This window comes from Capricornis sumatraensis, chromosome 4 (genome assembly GCF_032405125.1).
Source record: "Capricornis sumatraensis isolate serow.1 chromosome 4, serow.2, whole genome shotgun sequence".
NCBI lineage: Eukaryota > Metazoa > Chordata > Mammalia > Artiodactyla > Bovidae > Capricornis > Capricornis sumatraensis.
The window spans coordinates 158110139-158130763 of record NC_091072.1 but is presented as its reverse complement, the minus strand read 5'-3'; the positions used below and the strand labels follow the sequence as shown (position 1 = coordinate 158130763).

The following is a 20625-nucleotide window of genomic DNA, read 5'->3' as shown; positions in this document are numbered from 1 at the left end:
CCGCTGGGACCCTGCTTACCGCTAGACTCATGGGACCCTGGGAGTCACACTTGTCAGCTCCAGGGCTTGAGTCAGCGCCTTTCCCACAAGTGTGCCTGGAGCAGACTCCAGGTTTGTTTCCGTTGCTGCTGTTCAGAAGTTGCCACAGTCTTAGTGGCTTCAGGAAACACCAAAGCATTGTCTCCCGTGGGTCAGCAAGGGCCGCTTTCCCTCTGGACGTTCTAGGAACGGATCCATGTCCTTGCCTTTTCTGGCTTCCAGAGGCCACCCGCGTTCCTTCGTGGGGGCCACTTCCTCCGTCTGCAGAGCCTGCAGCCCCGCACCCTCTGAGCCTGCTTGCATCTCCACGCCTCTCTCTCTAGCCTCCTGCTTCCACCTCTAAGGACCCTTGTGACCACACTGGGGCCCGCCCAGATAAGCCGGGGCAACCTCTCATCTCAAGCTCCTAATTCAATCACACCTGCAAAGCCTTTCTGCCATGTGGGGTTATGGGGGACTAAGATATGGCCCTTTTAGGGACTGCAGTTCTACTGACCAGGGATGGTCCGAACTGGGGCTGGGCAGACCCTTCCAGCTCATCGGTCAGCTGGGACCTCCACTGACGCAGAGCCTACTGCTGCGCTATCCCTGGATTTACCCCGGGACCCCCAGTCTCCCCACACAGTGCAGGGGCTGGAGGCGTGGGAGCCACGGATGGGGCCCCAAGCCCTGCCCCCACACCCCCTTCAGGGGGGCTTCCGGTGGCCCCTGCAGTCTCCCCAGCGGTGAGCACCCCCGGCCCCCAACCAGGGTGGTTGGCACACTTCAGCCCACACCCTCTGCTTCCTGGTCAGCCCCCGGAAGTCCCCCAACAGCCCTGCGAGGCAGCTGTCCCCACTCTGCAGATGAAGTTAAGCCCTGGGTGGGGAGGAGACCCAGCCCGGGCCACGTGTGGGCCAAGGGTCCAGGCCTGTGGACTCTCCTGGGTCTAGGGCCCTCAGTCGGGAGCAGAGCAGGCCGGAGGCTTGAGATAAAGCTCAGGTGTGTAGGCCCAGCAGCCAGCTGGGTGGACTCGCCCCTCCTGAAGGCACATTTACAGCCTGCCCTCTGAAGGGCCCCTGTCCTCTCACTAACCTGTGCCCCAGACCCCCTGCCCCCGCCGAATCCCAGATCCACGCATTCTCTCACCTCCACGTGCCCCTCGGGCCCTGCACACGCAGCCTGTCCTAGGCTCCCTGTGTCCGCGGGCCGTGCCGCCTGCCACCGTGCACCCAGGGCCATCCTGTGCGTTCTGTCAGGCAGAGGCTTGTCCAGACCTCACTGGACCTTCCCCGCCACCCCTGTCCCCACAGCTTGCCCCTCTTCCACCAGCACCTGTTTTGTCACAAGTTTGGGAGGGAGCCCCCGACGGGGCACAGGTCTGATAGCCTCTGGGGACACCACTGCTCAGGGCTTTGATCAGAGCCGGAGCCCTGGGGAAGCTAGTTGGCTTGGAGCAGGGATGAAGGCTTCCTGGACGAGGTGCCCAGGGAGGAGCAGGACCTCACTGCCCACTCTTTGATGCAGGCAGGTGTCTGGCCCGGAGAGAGAGGTCGGGACCCAGAGCCTGGATGAGCCTGGCTGTGGGAAGGGGCTCAGGTAGACCTGAGGTGAGGGGGGTGGGTGACACAAGGCAGGTCCCCAGGTCAGGCTCAGCAGGGAGCGGGGTGCAGCTGGAGGGAGATGGAGGATGGGACCTGAGGGCCAGGCAGCCACCCTCCTCCAGCCAGGGCTGAGCCCTGGGCCCTGAACCTGTGTTCATCCCTGTCTCTGAGCTGATGCCCAGTGCAGCCAGCCGCTGGTCAGCAGGGGTCCCAGGCGAGGCTCTGAGCTCCTGCCCTCAGCTTAGTCACACACATGTCCACAGTCTCGCTCACGTACTCACGCATACACACACACCAGGGCTAGTGGAAGGAGGTGGGACGTGACGACTTAGCTACATCGAGAGGTCAAACAAGAGGGATAAGCAGGGTGCCCAACAGGGCTGGTCAGAAGAGGCAGCAAGGGCGCTGCTGGCCCCGGGCAGGGAAACTGAGGCTGGGGCCAGCCCACGGCTCCCCCGCGAGCCAGGCAGAACCAGAGGGCCTGGCGCCTGGGCCCCTGGCACTCTGGGGACCAAGTCTGGCTGGAGGGGCAGCAGGGCTCCAAGGGACAGTCACCAACCTGTGACCTTCCTGGGGCTGCTTCCACTTGCCAAGCCCCCCACACCTTCTGTACGGCGGGTACATGGCCCTGAGCCCTCCCTCCTGAGGGTGGGCCCCGAGTGAGAGGCCGCATGCAGGGCCCCCGTGCCTGAGGCAGGAACCACAGGCTGGGGAGGGGCTTGCTGCCACGGCGAGCCCTGCCGCCCACTTTAGCACAAAACCTCAGTGTCCTTCTGGGCCTTTCGAGATCCCGCAAACCAGACGAAGGCACCTCCCCAGGTCTGCCCACCCCACTCCTGGCCAGCCCTCCCCTGCCCTCAGTACCCCCGCACGGGCTGCCACAGACCACAGGGTGCCATCCTTGAGTCCAGGAGATTCTGCCCTCTGAGCCCTGGTGAGAAACCCCCGCCCTCCGGGCAGGCCCAGGAAGGGAGTTGCCCCTGGAATCACAGACCCACCTGGTGCCTCCAGGGTGACAGTCCTACTGACAGAAACCTCCCCTACGGCGAGCCACCCCATGCGGGCCTGCAGTCCTGGCCTCCACCATCACTTGCTTCCTAGCTGCCCTGACCCCCCTTCCCCAAAGACTCCCACACTCGGCCGTCACCATCACACCAGCCTATGCCCCAGGGCCCAGCTCCCCACAGAAGCCCAGGCACTCTGGGGTGGCTGCACCCAGCACCCTGGCCTAGGGGGGCCCCGTGAGGAAGGTCAGCCTCACTTTGGCGCTTGGCAAGGGACCCCAGTGCTCACGACGGGCTGCAGGGTGACCAGGGGGTCGGGGGGCCGGCACACAGAGTGACGGGGCAGCAAGGGAGACCAGCAGCCATGTCAGGGCCTTGCCCAGGAGCGTGGTTTTACCCCAAAGTGTTTGGAGCCACAGAGGGCTCAGGAATCAACTGAGGGAGAGCATTCAGGGGCAGGGAGTCCACGGTGGGCTCCAGGGGACCCCGGGGGCAGAAAGGCAGGTAGGCCAGCCCCAACAGGCTGGACACATCTCAGTGGGGGCTTTGGGCTGCTCCCGCCACTGGGATGAGGCCTTCAAGGTGCAGGGCAGACCCATGGCTGGCAGTGTCTCTGTAGGTCAACGGGCCAAACCTGGCTTACCTGCTCAGAGCCTCTCTGGGTGTCAAGGGACTTGCCTGAGCCCACAGGACCAGCGTCAGGAGTGGTGTTTTCTGCCCCCATATAGCTTCTGTTTCAGCCACTACACTGTGGCTGAGACCGTCCTTCAGGCTGGACTTGGCCCAGACCTAGGGTGGTGCACGCAGGCAGTGCCAACTCGAGGGGCCATACCGCCGTCCATTCGTGTCAAACTCTGCCCGGGCTGCGTGGCAGGTCCAGCTGAGCGACTGCCTTGGCTGCCTGGTGTCTGCCCCCCTCTGTGTCCTGGGCTTGTCACAGGGCTTGGCTTGAAGCAGGGCTCCCGAGGGAAAGACTAAACACTGCCCTTTTAACCCATTTGGGTTTTCTTGCCTGCTGGAGAGGGTTGTTCACCCCCAAGTCCCTTCCCACTTCAGTCCCCGACCCCAGGCTCAGCCTCCCCCGGCCCAGTGGCCAACCCAACTCTGTGGGGTGAGAGTTCTCCCCACTCTCTCGGCGAGGAGGCCAGGCACTGGGGCCACCAGCTGTGCTGTGTGACCCGGGCCCCCCATCCCCGGGCCCTGCCCTCAGAAGGGCCCACAGTTGGCTGAGTACTCGGCTGTCTTGAAATTCTTAACGATTTTTGATCAAGGGCCTTTCATTTTTATTTCGCCTGGGTCCCACAAATCATGTGCCTAATCCTGCCTAGAAAAGGTATCCAACTTTTCTGAGCCTCGGTTCCTCCACCTGCAAAAGGCGCCCCCTCTCCTGGGGCTCTGCGAGGCCGTGGAGGTTGGAGGACGAGACGGCACGATGCTAGCTGCATGGGGCGGTGCCCCGGGATGGGCCCTTCCAGGTGGAGAGGAGAGGCTTTTAGAAGGACCCAGTGGCTGTCTTGGAGAGGCAAGTGCAGGGAGAGAGCAGAGGGCTCAAGGGTCCAACAGGAAGTCTCGAGACTCTGGGATGGCGCTCTGGGGTTTGGGGTTTGGCTTTGCTTCCTGCACCTACCCTCCAGCCTCCCTTGGCAGTGTGCGCTCCTGGGTGAGATGTGACCACAGGGCAGGCGCCCTCAGATGCCAGCTCCTTCTGGCCCCTGGGAGCCAGTGGGAGGTGGGTGAAAGCCGGAGGAGACAGCCTGTGCTGCTGACCCAGAGCCGCTCCCCGGGCCAGAGAGCCTGCTGCCGCCGTTTGCCCTTTGCAGCTGGGCTGACCCTGTAGTCACGGGGGGAGACAAGGCTGTCTGGTTTCTGCATCTGAGGCAGTGGTGGCCTGGCAGCAGGCTAAGTTGCCCCTGGTCTTGGGGCGTAGAGGGGCGAGGCTGTCCTTTGAGGCGCTTGGAGACAGGGGGCCTGAGGGTGACCCAGGCCAGGAGCCCCCTCGGAGCACCCAGTAGCCTCTGCTTGGAAACCCCCCGGGATGATCTCAGTCCCACCCAGGCCAGCCTGTCAGTCCCCGGCCCCCACCGTCTCACCCAAAGGACTGGCTGTGCCTTGCTGGCATCTTGTCCGTATGTCTCCCGCTCAACAGTGTACGTGAACCTCAGGACACTGGGTGGGCAGGGCGGAAATGGGGCAGGGGCAGGTCCCTGCGTGGCAGGCTGATGGCTGGCCGCTCGCTTTGCTCACCGCTCCCCGCCCGGCACAGGGCCCAGCAGAGAAGGCCCGGAGTGAATGCCGGCTCTTAGCGTTACCACGTGAGCCCCAAGGCACTGGCTGCCGCGAGTGGGGCGGTGGTCTGGAGGAGAGGGACCACTGAGGGGTCTGTTTCTCGGGGTCACAGCCCGCAGTGCCCACGGCGCGTCCCACCTCCACCACCGTGGAGCAGCCCAGGCGTCCTCCCGCTGACACCGCGCGAGGCCTCCCAGCTGCGCCCCCTCCCTGCTCCCCGTGCTCCCCCTGCCTCTCCCGGGCCTGGGTCTTGGCCACCTGCGCCCGGAAAACAGGCTCTCCGTGCTCTCTCCAGAGAGGGGTTCTGAGGGCAAGAAAGGCTCTGGGGGGTGGGGGTACCTGGGCTCTGGGTTGGAGAGCAGGAAGCGGGATTTTCCCTCTGTAACCTCAGGAGAGGAAACTAACATTTGTTAAGCGGCTACCGCAGGCTGGGCCCCAGGCTGGGTGCTGTTGAGGGTGGGGTTTCTTTGACCCCCACCTGGCCCTGGGGACAGAAGGCTCCCGTCCCCCGCCAGGCGTGGGTGCTGGGATGGAGCCCCAAGGTCTGGACTACCTGGGTCACTCAGAGAATGACGGAGTCAGAGGCGCCCCCTGGCCGCCCCACATCCACTGGCCCCAGGAGACAGGTGGGTGGGGAGACGGGAGGGCCCAGGCAGGTGCAGGTGCAGAGCTCCGCCCCTGCTAACGTTGAGGTCAGCCTGTGTGAGCAAAGCAGGGTGAGGGGTGAGGGCCTCCTTTCTGCATCTGGGCCTCGGGAGGCTCCTTGTGTAGACAGCCTGTGAGCTGGCCTTGAACCGTGAGCAGACAGGAGGCCTCCAAGGCAGCGGGGAGCACACTCCACAGCAAGGAGGAGGATGGTCGCACCCAGCCAGCTGGGGGCCGGGCTGTGTGGAGACACTGCCGAAAGGCTGGGGAGGGTCAGAGCCAGGAGACTGGCCTTTCAGTAGTCGTCACAGCTCGTTCTCTCATGGTGTAGACTTTAGCCTCAAGGAGCAGGTCTAGTGGCCCCCAGCAGGGCACAGCCCCTGAGTTCAGGGTGTTCAGGATGAGCCCCACTGTCACCGCCCCGCAGAATCACACGCACACGGGGAGAAAGCTGGGTTTCCTCCTCTCCCTGCTCCACCCCCCCCCAAAAGGTGAAGTTCACAGGAAAGGCATTAGCAACAGGGACGACTACTCAGTCATCCCCAAGCTCCTCCTGGAGAGAGCCGACGGCCACTTGCAGGAATGCAGACAGCACGGAAGGACAGACAGAGTAAACCGGTTGGGAGAAGCTCCCCCCCGGGGGGAGCCACAGTAGGCAGGCAGGGGATTTCCTGTTATACGAGCGGACACCCTCAGCACCTTACTTCCTAGCCGCACAGAGGAGAGGGACACCCACTCAGGCACAGTTCCTACAGGACCAAAGGGCGCCAGCTGCCCAGGAAGAAACCCAGACTTCAACTAGGCTCCTCCGTGTGCCCCAGTGACCCGGGCGTGCCAGCCCCTTCCCTGGGCCTGGGGAGGCTCACTCTCACCGCGCGACGAGCTCAGTGACCTTCGTGATGCCCCCAGCCACTCCAGCCCCTTTGAATTTGCAAAAGAAAAAAGAAAAACAAAAATCACTAGACTAGCTTCAAGTGGACAAAAACCAGACACATCTGGCTTATCGCTCAGTGAGAACAGATGTGCAGCTGAGAGCCTCATCAAGGTGATGGATGGTGTGTGGACCCTGGGAACCTCCCCTCACATCTCCACGGCCAGGGCCCAAACCACTCCACGGCTGAGATGAGCTTGGGAACCCCAGTAACCGCCAGTCTGGATTTGGAGTCTGAATCCAGGCAAGGCAAGGGTTTTTAGGAGTCTGTCCCTGGGCGGTTAACTCCCAGCCAGACCCATCGCAGCACCGGCCCCCGCTAGTGGTGTTGACCCTGTGGGCTCAGCCTCCTGCAGTTTGCAAAGCTTGCCCACCCGCCGTCATCTCAGGCGGGGGTGGTGTCATTCTCCCGTTTGACAGACAGGTAGCCTGAGGTTCAGAGAGGCCCCCATGGCTAGAATTCAAACTCAGGTCTCCGGTCTCAGGAGACCTCCCCACCCACAGTTGGGGAAAGGCAGGGGGCTTCTGTCCCAGGAGACTGAGACCCTGTCTTCCTGTCTCCCTCCTCAGAGACGTGTGCAGTGAACAATGGAGGCTGCGACCGGACGTGTAAGGACACAGCCACCGGTGTGCGCTGCAGCTGCCCGGTGGGGTTCACGCTGCAGCCGGATGGGAAGACGTGCAAAGGTGAGTGCGGGCCGGCCCCCTCGCTGGCCCAGGGCGGGACAGGCGGTGCAGGTACCTTCGGCTGCAGCGGTGAAGGTCAGAGAGGCTGAGAAGAGGGAGTCGGGCCCAGCGCTCCGCCATGGGACTTAGGGGCTCCTGGTTCCACTGAATATCAACAGGCTTAAGTGGGGCTCTGATGTCAAAGAACGTGGCTGCACCCCGGTTGAACAAGCGGAGTGCCTTTACTTGGGGCTTCCTGGGCCGGCAGAATTTCCTTGTGGCCTCCTGCGAGCCAAGCGGCCACTCACCTTAGCCGGGCGAGTTTTGCAGACCTGGGGGGAGGCGGGCCACAGGGCTCAGACCAAGACAGGATGGTCTTCTTGTCAATGCTAGACAAAAAAAGGACACTGTGCACCCGCCTCCCCGGAGGAGGGAAGGTCGGGGGCAGGGGTCTCAACTGAAGGACTAAGGATGAAAAAAAATCAGAAACAGGGGTTGGGGGATCAGGAATGGGCTGGTCTGCTGGCTGCCGGAAGCCAGAGAAGAGTGAGCTTTCTCTGACTCACCCCGCCAGGAAGTGGGCAGGCCTGGAGGCCAGCGTGGAAGGGGAGAGGAACTTGAACATCCAAAACCCTAGTGGGTGAAAACATTGACAGCAGAGGCTTAGGGTGACTTAAGGAGTCCGAGATGGGCTTTTTTGAGGCCTGTAAAAATAGACGGGGTATGACTTCTCCTCCCCAGCCACTTTGCCGGGAAGAACCTAGTGATTATTGACAGAAATAACAGTTCTTGCACCTATTTGTTTGAAAATAAAGCCCTTCTGTAGCCCCCGCTCAGCCCACTTAGAGTGAGATGTGTTCCCAGTGGGCGGGTGGGCAGGCCGGGCTATCTGAGGCCTTGCACAAGAGCTTGGTGCCAGGAGGCCTGGCCCAGCTCCACTGTCCAGACCCGGCCATCCTCGCTGCCCAGCAGCGTCACAGCAGGCCTGGCCAGTTGCCCTTGGAGCCTGGATAGAAGGTGGTAGAATCGGGCTCCTCCACACCCCTGCAGGACCTGAGGGTGGAGCAGGCTCAGTCCTGACACAAGGCCAGGAGCTCGCCGCTGGGAGCCGACCTGTCTGGACCAGACAGGAGCCTCAGTAGTCACGTGGCCCGAGAGGAGCACTCAGGGGGTGCTGAGTGCCACCCCCTGCCCATCCACGGTGGGCCATGGGGCATCCGTTCTCCTCCACCATGAGGCTAGGGCATCCGTTCTCCACCATGAGGTAGGGGACGTCCACACAGGGGAGGGCAGCTGTTCACAGCCCCAGGCCCACCAGTCAGAGCCCCTGTCCATGTTTCCTGTGATTCCTCTTAAAACAACTGGGCCCTTTAACCAGAGCTGCCCCTTCACCTTCGGCCAGACCTCCTCACTCCCGCTGCCCAGAGTCACTCAGGCCCCAGGTTTTATGGGCTCCTCCCATGTGCAGGCGCAGGGCAGACCGGTGAGTGAAGCAGAGATTCCTTGTGCCCAGGGGTCTTCTACTGAGTGAAGAAGATAGAGTTTAACGTTTAAAGATGGCCAAGATAAGCATGTATCACAGACCCCTTGGCACTGGCTGGAGAAGTCCCGTGTGGCAGGAGAGCGAGGCTGGGCCTGGCCTGGACCTGGGGTGGGGATGGAGGGGGCCAGAGGAGGAGGCTGTAATCCTGGCCCCATGACTGCCTTGCAGAGGCCAGGGGTTCCAGGACCCAAAGCAGCCAGTGCACCCAGATCTGGGGGGAGGGGTTGGCCCTTCATCCTGAGATGCTACTGGGCAGGAGCAGTGTGGCCCGGGCTTCTGTTCTGAGACAGTCCCTGACGCGTAGGGGACAGGGGCTCCTGGGGCTCCGGGGCAAGGTCTGGAGCGGCAGTGTGGCAACGCCCAGGCTCGAGGTGACAGTGGATTGGGCCGGGGGTCAGTGGAGGCGGAAGAAGGCAGTGTGGACATTGTCTTGCATGTTAGAATCTAAGGCTTGTGGGGCTGGTCCAGAATTGCATAATACGACTATCGTAACATCTTCAAATCAGGGAACCCTAGAAGCCAGGTGTTGACCTCAAGACCTCAGGGTTTGGTGTCTTAGAGCCTTGGGCTTACAGCCTGAGTTTCCCAGGACCTGGCTGGACCAGGGCAGGGTGCAGGGGCTCAGCAGGGACAGGCCAGCTGGGGGCGGTGGTGGGGGGATCCTGTTCCTCGGTTAGCATGCACACCCTGGTCTTGGCAGTGGCCCAGAGGAAGATACCAAAGGTTCAGTGTTTTCTGGAAGCCAAAAGATGGTTGTTGTTAAGCAATACCAACAGCTGGAGGTCTTAGAAGATTCAGAATTGAAAACCCTGTTGGCTGGGGGTCACAGGGGCAGGGGAGGCAGATGTGGAAGGTGAAGGCGCTTTGCCTGAAAGACCAGGCCATGGGGGCCCCGCAGGACTGCCCCCGACCCCTGCTGGTCTGAAGAGTGTGGGCAGGGCAGGGCTGCAGCCTCAAGGTGCCCTGGGTGCTGCCCTGCCGGATACGGGGAAGCGGGCACCTTGCTCCCTGGCCCTTCTGAGAGGAGGGAGGTCTGGGGCCTCCACTCCCTGAGCTGGAGCCTGGATCCCTCGGGGACACCAGCCCCTCCTCCCAGCACCTGCCGGAACAGTCCAGGAGAACTGCCCCCTACTGCCTGTCTGCGGCCCGCCTTCACCTGCCTTCTGCCCGCAGGCCCCGCCCAGCAGCTGCCCCACAGTGAGCCAGCCCACTCCCCAGACCTTTCCTCTGCTCCCACACCACGCCCTCACCCACGTGGCCCCGGGGGTGCCCGGCTCTGCCCCCTGGGTGGGATGGGCGGAGGGGGACAGGCGCAGTCGTCCGACAGGCGCGTCACCCCTCCCCTTCCCCCACATACACTGATGCTCAAACAGTGGGGGACACGGTGAATGTTCCACCTGGTGGCCAGGACCCCACCGTTTCCTCCGCCCCCTGACTTCAGTCATTCACTCGTCCATTCATTCATTCGCCCAGGGCCTCACCCTGGGCAGTGCTTCTGCACAGGCCTCCTGATGGGCCCTGGGGCCCCACGTGGGAGCCTGGTCTGCCAACTCTCGTCCCCCGAGGGCAGGTCCCGAGACAAGAGAGCAGCGAACTGGAGAGATTGTTCCGGGGAGGGGGGCGCTGCCTAGGCAGGAGCCAGGGGTGCAGAGAAGAGGAGGGCCTGGCAGCCAGGCCAGGCAGCCAAGGGGAGGCCACGAGCCTCTGCAGCCAGACGGGGGCCTCCAGCCATGGCGGGCAGCGCTGGGTGGCGCACAGGGAGCAGGAGGGGAGTCTTCAAGAGGCGGGAGGTGGAGGGAGGCGGAGCCGTGTCAGAATGAAGGCCAAGGGTCTGTCCAAGCCCACCGCCCCCTCACCGTATCCGGGGCTAGAGCTGGGGGCTAGTGACCCCCAAGCAACCCGCTGTACCAGCCAGGGCCTCCAGCAGACGCACCTCCCACCGCCTGGCTGGCTCTTACGACAGCCCCTCGTTATGACAGCTGACAGGCCCAGGTGGGGACCAGAGTGGGAATAGGGTCATTCCTAAGGAGGCGGGTCCTCTCTGCACTTTCGATCACAGTGAATGATGCTGAGAGGTGCCTGCTGGCAGCCCAGTTTGCAGATGGGGAACCTGAGGCTCAGAGAGGTACCTTTCTCTGCCCGGGGTCACAGAGCCAAGAGGTGCCTCCGATCTCCTGCCAGAGGCTTCTAGGCAGAACCTCCCCAGTTGTCCTGTGACCCCTCACCCCAGGAGAGGGGGCGGCAGAGGCTGAGCCTCTGTCCTGGAGAGGCCCTAGCTTTGAACTTGATGCCTGCTTCCTCTGGAGGCTTCAGGGCCAGCGAGCCACACTGGAGGGGCCTGTCTTTGGAGGCAACTGGGGCTGGGCTCACGACCTGTGACCTCCCCCCTGTGAAGTGGGGACTCTGGCCCCAGGTTGTTTTGACCGTCACATGAGTGACTTTTTTGCCAGAAAGCGCTTGGCCTGCTCGCCAGCACGAAGTGGTACCTGCTAGGTGCCACGACCTCCAGAGGGTCCGGCTGCTTCCTCCTGGGCATCGGCCCCTCCTTAGGCACCTTTGTTCCTGAAACGCGGGTTCAGGTTAGGGGTGCTCGGGAAGGGTCGTGCCAGGGGACTGCCAGGTGCCGCCGCCACTTGTGAAATGCCAAGTGAAGAAACAGCTCAAACCACGGGCAGACATGGGGAAGGAGAAGGGCGGGGAACCAGGCTGGGAAGTGAGCAGCCCGCAGACGCCCGCAACACCTGGAGCCAGTTGCCTCCCAGCCTCGGTCTCCCTGTCTGTAAAGCCGGAGCAGCAAGCCTACTTTTTAAAGAGCTGGTCGGGCCAGCACCTTGGGGATGCGATTCCATTTCATTCTCATGCTGTCCTTCCAAGTAGGGGCGCTTCTGATCCTTGTTCTCACAGACGGGGAGCTGAGGACCAGGGGTCCGACAGCTCGGCCGGAGTCACAGCTCTCAGGCAGTATCCATCTGCTCCAGGCCCGCCTACCTCCGGGAATGGAGGGGCGTGGGGGGCGTCACTGACCCTGCTGTCTGGCTGGGCACAGCAGACACGAGTTCCCCGCCCCCTCCTGCACACACATGCCAGGCTCACCAAGTCTCCGGAGGGAGGGGGGTCTCCCCTCCACCCTCCCCCCGCAGCTGTGAGCCAGGCCCCCTTCCTGGGCCCAACTGGGGACCCGAAGCAGCCCCCCAGGTGGGCAGCAGGTCAGTTAGGGAAGGGCGGCTCTGGGCCTCGGTCCTACCTGCCCCTGGGGGCCCCAGCCCGCTCTCCTCGCCTCCCCTACCTCCCCGCCCGGCTCCGCAGACATCAATGAGTGCCTGGTCAACAATGGAGGCTGCGACCACTTCTGCCGGAACACCGTGGGCAGCTTCGAGTGTGGCTGTCGGAAGGGCTACAAGCTGCTGACCGACGAGCGGACATGCCAAGGTGAGCCGCCCTCATCCCCGTGGGGTTCCCCTCCCATCTCAGGCCACCCTAGCCCCCAGGAGGGGAGGTAGCCTGGGCTGGGGCTTGTCTGCTGTCGGGGCTGGGCCTGGGGGGCTGGTCATAATTTTTCTGCCCTGAGTGAGGGCTCCTTTGTGACCCTAGGGGCCCTCAGAAGCCATCAGAAGCCTCCAGTCCAAGCCCTCCCTGTTAAGGATGGCGGCTGAGGCTCGGGGAGGGGTCAGCCCGTGGGCAGGTGGTCCAGCGAGTACGTAGCAGGGCTCAGCGCCTCGGCCTGACCCCAGTCCCCGAGCACCCAGGCCACTTTCAGTGGCTTCAGAGGCAGGATGATGCCACCTGGTGGAAGGTGTTGCAAATGGCAGGCGCTCCCCACCAGTCCTTCTTTGAGGTTCCCCAGGGCACCTGCTAGGATCTGAGGTAACGGGAGGAGAGATTTGGGCAGAGGTCAAGGATCGCAGCCCAGGTGAGAGCCCCAAGGATGGGCAGGGGAGACAAGAGTGAAGTGCTTGAAGGATGACGTCTTCCTCCCAGAGGAGCCAGGGAGGTCAGCCCATCCAGGAAGTGGCCCTGGGGCTGGGGGAGCCTGAGGGACCACAGGGAGCCCATCGAGAAGGGGACGGCTCCGGGAAGGGTGCAGACGGAGGGCTGGCGGTGGTGGGGATGGGACGGCGGCCGGGTTCCGACAGCGGCTGTGGCCCTGTTGCAGGGTCCCAGCAGTCACAGGGTGCACTCGGCAGCATCGCCCATGGACTTGAGGCTCCCACTCTTAGTGCCGCTCAGACGAGGCCCTGAGGGCCCCAGGATGTGCACCCCCAGCCCCCCAAGGGCCCCAGGAGAGGTGGGAGCAAGGGCTGGTGAGGGCGGGTCCAGGGCCAGCCCCGCCTGGGGCTGCTCATGTGACCTGAGCCTGTCACCAGCCCTCCCAGGGTTCAGCCTCCGCATTCCTGGCGAGGCAGCCTGGCCCCGACTTCCTCTCGGGCCACGAGGGCCCCCCCGGGAGCCCAGCATCTGTCCAGGCCCGAGCAAAGCTCCCGGGCACCCTGCTTCTCTGTGCCTGGCTGTGTTCTCCAGAGGGATGAGGGAGTGGCCTCGACTGCATCCCCGGTGCCCTGTGAGAGGGGTGCGGAGGGCGTGGAGGAGGCCACGACAGGGCCACTCGGGGCTCCAGCTGAGTCTCCTCCACCCTCGTCCTGAGCCACCTCTCCACAGCCTGGGCTCTGGCCCCGGCCATGCTCCAGCACAACCCCTGGGTCCCCAGCTCCACCAGTGAGTGGTCTAGGCTTCTCTGCTTGGCTGCTTGGCACTCAGGGCCCCTGGGAACGGCACCCCAGCCCCCTGAGCCCCACCCAATCACTGGGGATCGGGTGCTGCCACCACCCCCCCAGCCTTTGCCCAGAGTGCCCTTCCCACACAGGCACTAGAGGACCTTCCAAGGTCCCCCCACTTTTTGCCAGATTGCCCCTCCCACATGGGCATCAGGGGGCCTTCCCAGTTCCCCCCACCCCGGAAGGAACCTCATCTTCCCTTGAGCTCCCACAGTGATTCATTCCTTGAGCTAGTGTTATTACAAACACACATGTGTCATGAGGACGTCTGTGGTCACGTGAGCAGCATATTCAGAGGAGAGGCAGGTCAGCGCCTGCCTTGCCCTCTGGCCCCATCACCTGTCCCACGGGGGCCGTCTCCCTCAGAACTGTGGCCAGGACAGACTTGCCTCCTGTGAACCCGAGGTTCATGTCTGCCTTCCAGGAACAGACCCTCTGTGACCCTCCCTCTTTCCCTTTTCACCCAGGCTGCCAGGGGGTCAGAATCAAATCTCACCTCCTATCAAGGCTACTCTGTTACTCTTCACAGGTGGTATCTGCCCCACCAGCGCCCCCTTTCTATCTGTGCTGTTTTCCCTAGTTTCTCTGGACACACCTTGGGGTGACCGTTCAGCTTCTTCCTCGGGCAGACCTGTCGGTTCCCTGCCGGTGTGGATTAAACACCTACCCTAGTCACATCGGCATGTGAGCTAATAAACTGGCAAGGATTCAGAATAATCCCTTCTACTCAGAATATTCCTACCCTGCCCACCTCCAGAAAAGAGAGTGAGGTGGCCTCTAACCCAGGACCGTGAGGTTCATGGGGACAAAATGGAAAATCGGGCAGGGACGAGAGGTCTGAGGTTTGCCGCGAGTCGGCTCTGCACTGAGCCCAGAGCCCCAGGACCGCTGTGCACAGATGTCCCTCTGAGTGATGAGGCCGTGCCTCCCGCCGCGCCCTGAAACTGCCCCCGGACCTCTCTCCCTGTGGCCCCACAGACATCGACGAGTGCTCCTTCGAGCGGGCCTGCGACCACACCTGCATCAACTCCCCGGGCAGCTTCCAGTGTCTCTGCCACCGCGGCTACACGCTCTACGGGACCACCCACTGCGGAGGTCTGCAGCTCGCCCGCCAGGGCCACCTCCCCCCTGAGGCACGCGCCCGGCCGCACGGCCCCCCACACTGCGCCCCACACCCCGCACCCCGACCTGGACTCTGGACGGGCCTGGGAGGGCCTGGTGGGCAGAGGGGCTCAGCCAAGGGCAAGGTGGGAGGGTGGGAGGCGGGGTGCCAGGCCTCAGCCAGGCTGTGGGCTTTGGCCTGGAAACAACAGCCTCTGCGGAACCCAACTCAGGAAGGGAGGACACCGGGACAGAGCACCACAGTCGGCTTACTCCAGTGGAGGGGCTGACAACAGAGAGGGGCAGGTCAATGGGGGCCCCCAAAGGAGGAGTACTGGAATCAGGAAAAGCGGAGACGGGCCAGAGGGGTCAGCATGTGCAAAGGCCCTGAGGCAGATGGAGCACAGAGGGACCGAGGGGCAGCCAGTGGGGCTAGAGCCCCATGAGGGAAGGGTTAGTGCCTGGTGCAGAGAGGACCCAGGGCTTCGTGAGCCCCCAGGGGCCTTGAGGCTTTATTCTCAGCACAGGGAGAAGCCACTGGAGGGTCAAGGCAGGGATGTGACCTGTAAGTTCAAGTTCGTGTAAGGAGAGCCCTCCCACCACCCTGTGTTTAGGAGAGTGGAAGCCAGAGCACCCATGGGGACACAGCTCTGGACGAGGGAGTGAGAGCCCCAGGGGCTCGAGCAGGCTGGGGAGGGATGTGGAGAGAGGGAGGGTTCCAGACGTACGGGCTTAGCGGTGGGTGAAGGTGGGGGAGTCCAGCACGGCCCACGTCCCGTGTCTCCTCCTGTCCTGTGACCTGGGGTAGCTGCGCTTCCCACGGGGGGCAGCTGCAGCGGTTGGGTGGGCTCAGGCACAGCTGGTGCTGCGGGGAGCTGCGGTTTTCTGGAGGGACTCCCAAAAGCCTGGCACCAGCTTTCACACACAGGGCTTCGGCCCAAAAGAAGGCAGGGCCTCAGGGAGACAGGGCCCCGGGGCCCTTGCGGGAGGGGGAACGGGCTGGGAAGGGCACATCCAAAGATCCACACTGGGCTGAGGCCTCAGGCCCCCGGGACCGGTGCTGGGCACTCCCGGGCCCTCCAAACCTGCTGACGGCTGTTTTGTGCCACCTCTCTGCCCCGCCCCGAGTCTGGGCTCAGCTGCCCAAGTTCAGCAAACCACTGAGGTTCCTAGGGGAGGATGTGTGTTGGTGTCTGTGGGAGCCCTTACGCACATGTGTAAGCTCTCTTGTGTGTCACATGCCGTGTGTGTGTGCGAGCTCACATGTGTGTCACGTGCCCTGTGTGTGTGTGCCCATGTGTGTGTGTGCAAGCTCATGTGTGTGTCATGTGCCCTGTGTATGCGTGTCTGTGTCATGCACCCTGTGTGTGTGTGTTTCTCTGTGTGTCTCTGTGTGTGCATGTGTGTGTGTGCAAGCTCGTGTGTCACACGCCCTGTGTGTGTCTGTATGTGTGTGTGCACATGTGTGTGAGCTCACGTGTGTGTCACGCGCAGCCTCTTGTCTGCATCCAGTGAGAGCCTCAGGCGAGGGTCAGGGTCCGGGGATTCTCAGCCTCTCACCCTGGTGTGTCCTGCCCTGCCGGCCCCAAGGGTGCCCGTCCAGCCCACCTCCTGCCCTGACGCCTGCCTGTGCCTCCAGATGTGGACGAGTGCAGCATGAACAACGGCAGCTGCGACCAGGGCTGTGTCAACACCAAGGGCGGCTACGAATGCGTCTGCCCCCCGGGGAGGCGCCTGCACTGGAACCGCAAGGACTGCGTGGGTGAGTGCCCGGGGGTGGGGTGCTCCTGGGCAGGTGCTCTGCTGCTTGGGGGCAGCTGATGGGACAGAGGCTGGAGCAAGGAGAGGGGTGCGGGGGGGGGCACACTGGGTGTCAGCCTGGGGCACAGAAACGGAGACCCGGGGGTCAGCGTGTGCTGACTCAGGAGGAGTGAGTCCGCACGCAGAGGAGCGCAGTGTGGGGGCCTCGGCTGCACCCCCGCCTTGGCCTGCCAAGGAGGCTGGTGGCGGGGAGAGGGTTACCCAGGGTGCAGCAGCACCGGAGCCTGGACTGGGGCGCACCTGGGTCTTTGCAAGCCGGCTACTTGCTCAGGGCCGCCGGCCCCGCGGTGTCTGGCGAGGAGGGCCTCCTGGAGAGCAGGGCTTCGTGCACCCTCTGCGGGTGGGCTCTGGGGCCCAGGCCCCTCCAGGCTGAGTGTGGGGCAGGCCCCCGCCTCACGGGTTCCATAAACACATACTGACTATGCTGCATGCTGGGCCTGTCCTGGGATCTGGGCCTGTCCTGGGTGCTGGGGTCATGTCCCCAACACAGCTTTCAGGGCCTTGTCCCGCCATGCTCTCACATCCCCTGGGCCACCAGAGTTAAGCCTTTGATTTTGTTTTTCATCGGTGAGTCCTGTATTTATTCGGCTGTGCTGGGTGTTACTCGCAGCGTGTGGGATCTTCAGCCCTCACTGTGGCACGCAGACTCTTAGTTGTGGCATGTGGGGTCCAGTTCCCTGACCAGTTCCTTCCCCTACACTGGGAGCTGGGAGTCTCCTAGTGCACTGGACCACCAGGGAAGTCCCAAGTTCAGCCTTTTAAATCTAAGTCAGCCTTCGTCCCTCTCAGCTCAGAGCCCTCCAGTGAGTCCTTTCCATGCAGAAGCAAAGCCAGGCTTCCTAGAGCGGCCCAGAGGCTGCTACCCGCCCCCCATGCCCCCACTCACCCTCCACCCTTACCATCCCCCCACCGCCCACACTGGCCTCCCTGACCTCGAGGGCCCAGTGCCCCTGTGCACGGACTCTTCTCTCGGCCTGGAGGACTCTACTTGCAAGAGTCTGCTGAGTGGGGCGGGGCGGGGGGCACTTCCTGACCACAAACCCAGAGCAGAGCAGCAGCCAGCCCCGACTCTGTGCCCCCTCCCAACACTGCCCTTGCCTTTTTTCTCCCGTGGCACTTCACACCAGCCAGCCATTCTGTGTTCATCACGGTGCCTGCTGGGTGCTGTCAGTCAGTCCTCACTGAACACACTCCACACACGCAGGCGGGTATTTTTGCTTGCCTTGTTCACTGCTGTCTTCCCAGCACCTGGGACAGAGCCTGGCAGCCGTGGGCCCTCAGCAGTTGTTGAGTGGATGCGGGACAGTGTCCAAGAATGGATGCAGGACAGTGTCCAAGAATGGATGCCACCCCTCGGTACCTGAAGCCAAACAGCTGAATTTATTGCTCACTTCAGGAAGAATTGCCCTGCTGCCCAGACAGGGTCTTGCCGAGCAAAGCAAATCCTCTGGTTTTGTCTAGAGTCTAGGGGAAGAGCTTTCACGGGGTTGTGTTGGTCAGAGGCAGGATTAGGGGGTGTCAGTCTGAGGAGCACACCTTTGCGGGGAGGAGCCTGGGTTGACACTAGGCTTAGGAGCCTGAGCACTCAGTGAACTGGCCAAGAGTTGGCTGACTTTGGTTGTCATCGATTGATAGGCTTTCCGAGGCGTGTCCACTGATAACGAGGGTCGTGTGAGGGTTGGTGTTTACCGGTGACCAGAGCTATCAGGTACAGGCTTTCTCTAGGGATATGAGGACATTTCTTTTTTCTTTTTAATTCTCAGTCTCCATTTTGGTCGTCTCTCAGTCAGAACTGCAGGAGGGGCCACCAGGGCTTGTCCAGTAGACCTGGAGTGGGGAGACAGACGGTGTGACGGCAGGCATTCCTAGAAGGTCCTGGAAGGTCCTCCAGAACTGTGATTTAAGAATTCCCAGGGTGGACCTGGAAACCCGGTCCCCCCAGCTCCCACGCCCACAGTGCGCAGGCCACTCTCTCCTGGAGCCTCCATGATGACTGTCTCACCTCACCTCTGCTGTGAATCCAGCTTCAGAATCACAGGCACAGACTCCCCTGGTTGCCCAGAAGAAGATTCCAGGTGGTATTGTTACCACAGCTACCCTCCATGCCATGCCCCAGGCTGGACTATTCGCCGCATCTCCCAAAGTGAGGGGCACACTTTTGATGACCACGGGAGCTGCCCAGTCCCGAGGGATGGGGCCAAGAGCCCCCGTGGCCCGCTTCACCAGGTCATATCATTACGTCTCTCAGAACGTGTTCTACCCTTGGAGGCTTTGCAAGGAGGCATCATTCGCTGAGGGTCCTGGGGAGTCATTCGTTGTTACAGTCCAGAGCCCCACAGGGCAGTTAGCTGGGGGCCTGGGGTGGCACCGTGAGTCAGACTTCTGTATGAGACACGCGGTCAACCTCATGAAGCTGTAGGTATGCTGTCTGTGAGTGGCGTTGTGACAGATAGTCAAGATAGTCAAGATACATTGTGAGACAGCTGAATTGACCTCTCCCGGTCCAGGGGCATTTTACTTCTTTTTATGTATGATTAAGATCATACTTAATTAGGTTTGTGTAGCGTACTTTGTGGCTTCCCTGGTACCTCAGCTGGTGAAAAATCCGCCTGCAATGCAGGAGACCCCGGCTCGATTCCTGGGTCGGGAAGATCCCCTGGAGAATGGATAGGTTACCTATTCCAGTATTCGTGGGCTTCCCTGGTGGCTCAGACAGTAAAGAATCAACCTGCAATGCAGGAGACCTGGGTTCAATCCCTGGGTTGGGAAGATCCCCTGGAGGAGGGCATAGCAGCCTGCTCTAATATTCTTGCCTGGAGAATTCCCATGGACAGAGGAACCTGGTGGGCTACAGTCCATGGGGTTGCAAAGAGTCAGACATGACTGAGCGACTGAGCACAGCATACTTAACACCATTTTTCAATATTGGCTTCCCTAGCAATAGCTTGGGAGAACCGATTTAAAGAATCAGGCTGGTGGTTATCACTTGGTACAGCCTAGATCTAGATGAGTTATTATTTGCAAGGGAAACATGATGGGAGACGTCAGAACTGCACACCCTTAGACACACAATGAGGGGAAACGTGACCGAAGGAATGAGGAACAAAGGAATGCAAAAGCGTGTGTGGGAATCAGTGGCTGCAAACATCTAGGAGAATTTATTCCAGCGGTCTTAGGCACAAGCCTCCACCCTGCGTAGCCATGGGCCAGTTCTGAGAATCTTGGGTAACAATCAGTTTCTGTGAACTGCTTTTGGAGGTTCTCTGAAAAATCTCAGACCTCTAAATGGTTGCTTTACAGTAAGTTCTGAAAAACGTTTTTATTTTTCAAGAAAATTAGGGGTAATAAAGACCATGAGGTTTATGAGTAATTCATGAATAACTTTCCCAGTGAAATGTGTCTATATGTTGCTAAGTACATTAGTTTAAATATCCCAAATAAGGAATTTGGGGATAATATTTTGATAATATTTCAGTGCTGGTTTTTTTTTTTTTTCCAACAAGAGCCTATTTCAATTCATCCAGAAAGTAAATATACTATTCAGTTCAATTCAGTCGCTCAGTCGTGTCCGACTCTTTGCGACCCCATGATCCACAGCACGCCAGGCCTCCCTGTCTATCACCAACTCCCGGAGTTCACTCAAACTCACATCCATCGAGTCGGTGATGCCATCCAGCCATCTCATCCTCTGTTGTCCCCTTCTCCTCCTGCCCCCGATCCCTCCTAGCATCAGAGTCTTTTCCAATGAGTCAACTCTTCACATGAGGTGGCCGAAGTACTGGAGTTTCAGCATTAGCATCATTCCTTCCAAAGAACACCCAGGACTGATCTCCTTCAGAATGGACTGGTTGGATCTCCTTGCAGTCCAAGGGACTCTCCAGAGTCTTCTCCAACACCACAGTTCAAAAGCATCAATTCTTCAGTGCTCAGCTTTCTTCACAGTCCAACTCTCCCATCCATACATGACCACTGGAAAAACCATAGCCTTGACTAGATGGACCTTTGTTGGCAAAGTAATGTCTCTGCTTCTGAATATGCTATCTAGGTTGGTCATAATTTTCCTTCCAAGGAGTAAGTGTCTTTTAATTTCATGGCTGCAATCACCATCTGCAGTGATTTTGGACCCCCCCAAAATTACGTGTATTTGTGGCCATGAAGTGTATGTGCGGATGCTCAGAGGGCCCCTGAGGGGGTGGTTCCAGTCCGGGTCCTATCTTTACACTTTCCCCAGGAT

The 20625-nt window shown here is 61.2% G+C and overlaps 1 protein-coding gene across 2 annotated transcripts in view; it reads left to right on the top strand.

The window, feature by feature from the left end:
* Window positions 1–20625, top strand: part of SCUBE1 (signal peptide, CUB domain and EGF like domain containing 1) — a 123467-nt gene that overhangs the window by 81455 nt on the left and 21387 nt on the right. For both annotated transcript variants that reach the window (XM_068970777.1, XM_068970776.1), the window contains 4 exons: window positions 7059–7175; window positions 12004–12126; window positions 14448–14564; window positions 16210–16332. In XM_068970777.1, the coding sequence (XP_068826878.1) occupies window positions 7059–7175; window positions 12004–12126; window positions 14448–14564; window positions 16210–16332 (480 nt within the window). The remainder of the gene's footprint in view (window positions 1–7058; window positions 7176–12003; window positions 12127–14447; window positions 14565–16209; window positions 16333–20625) is intronic.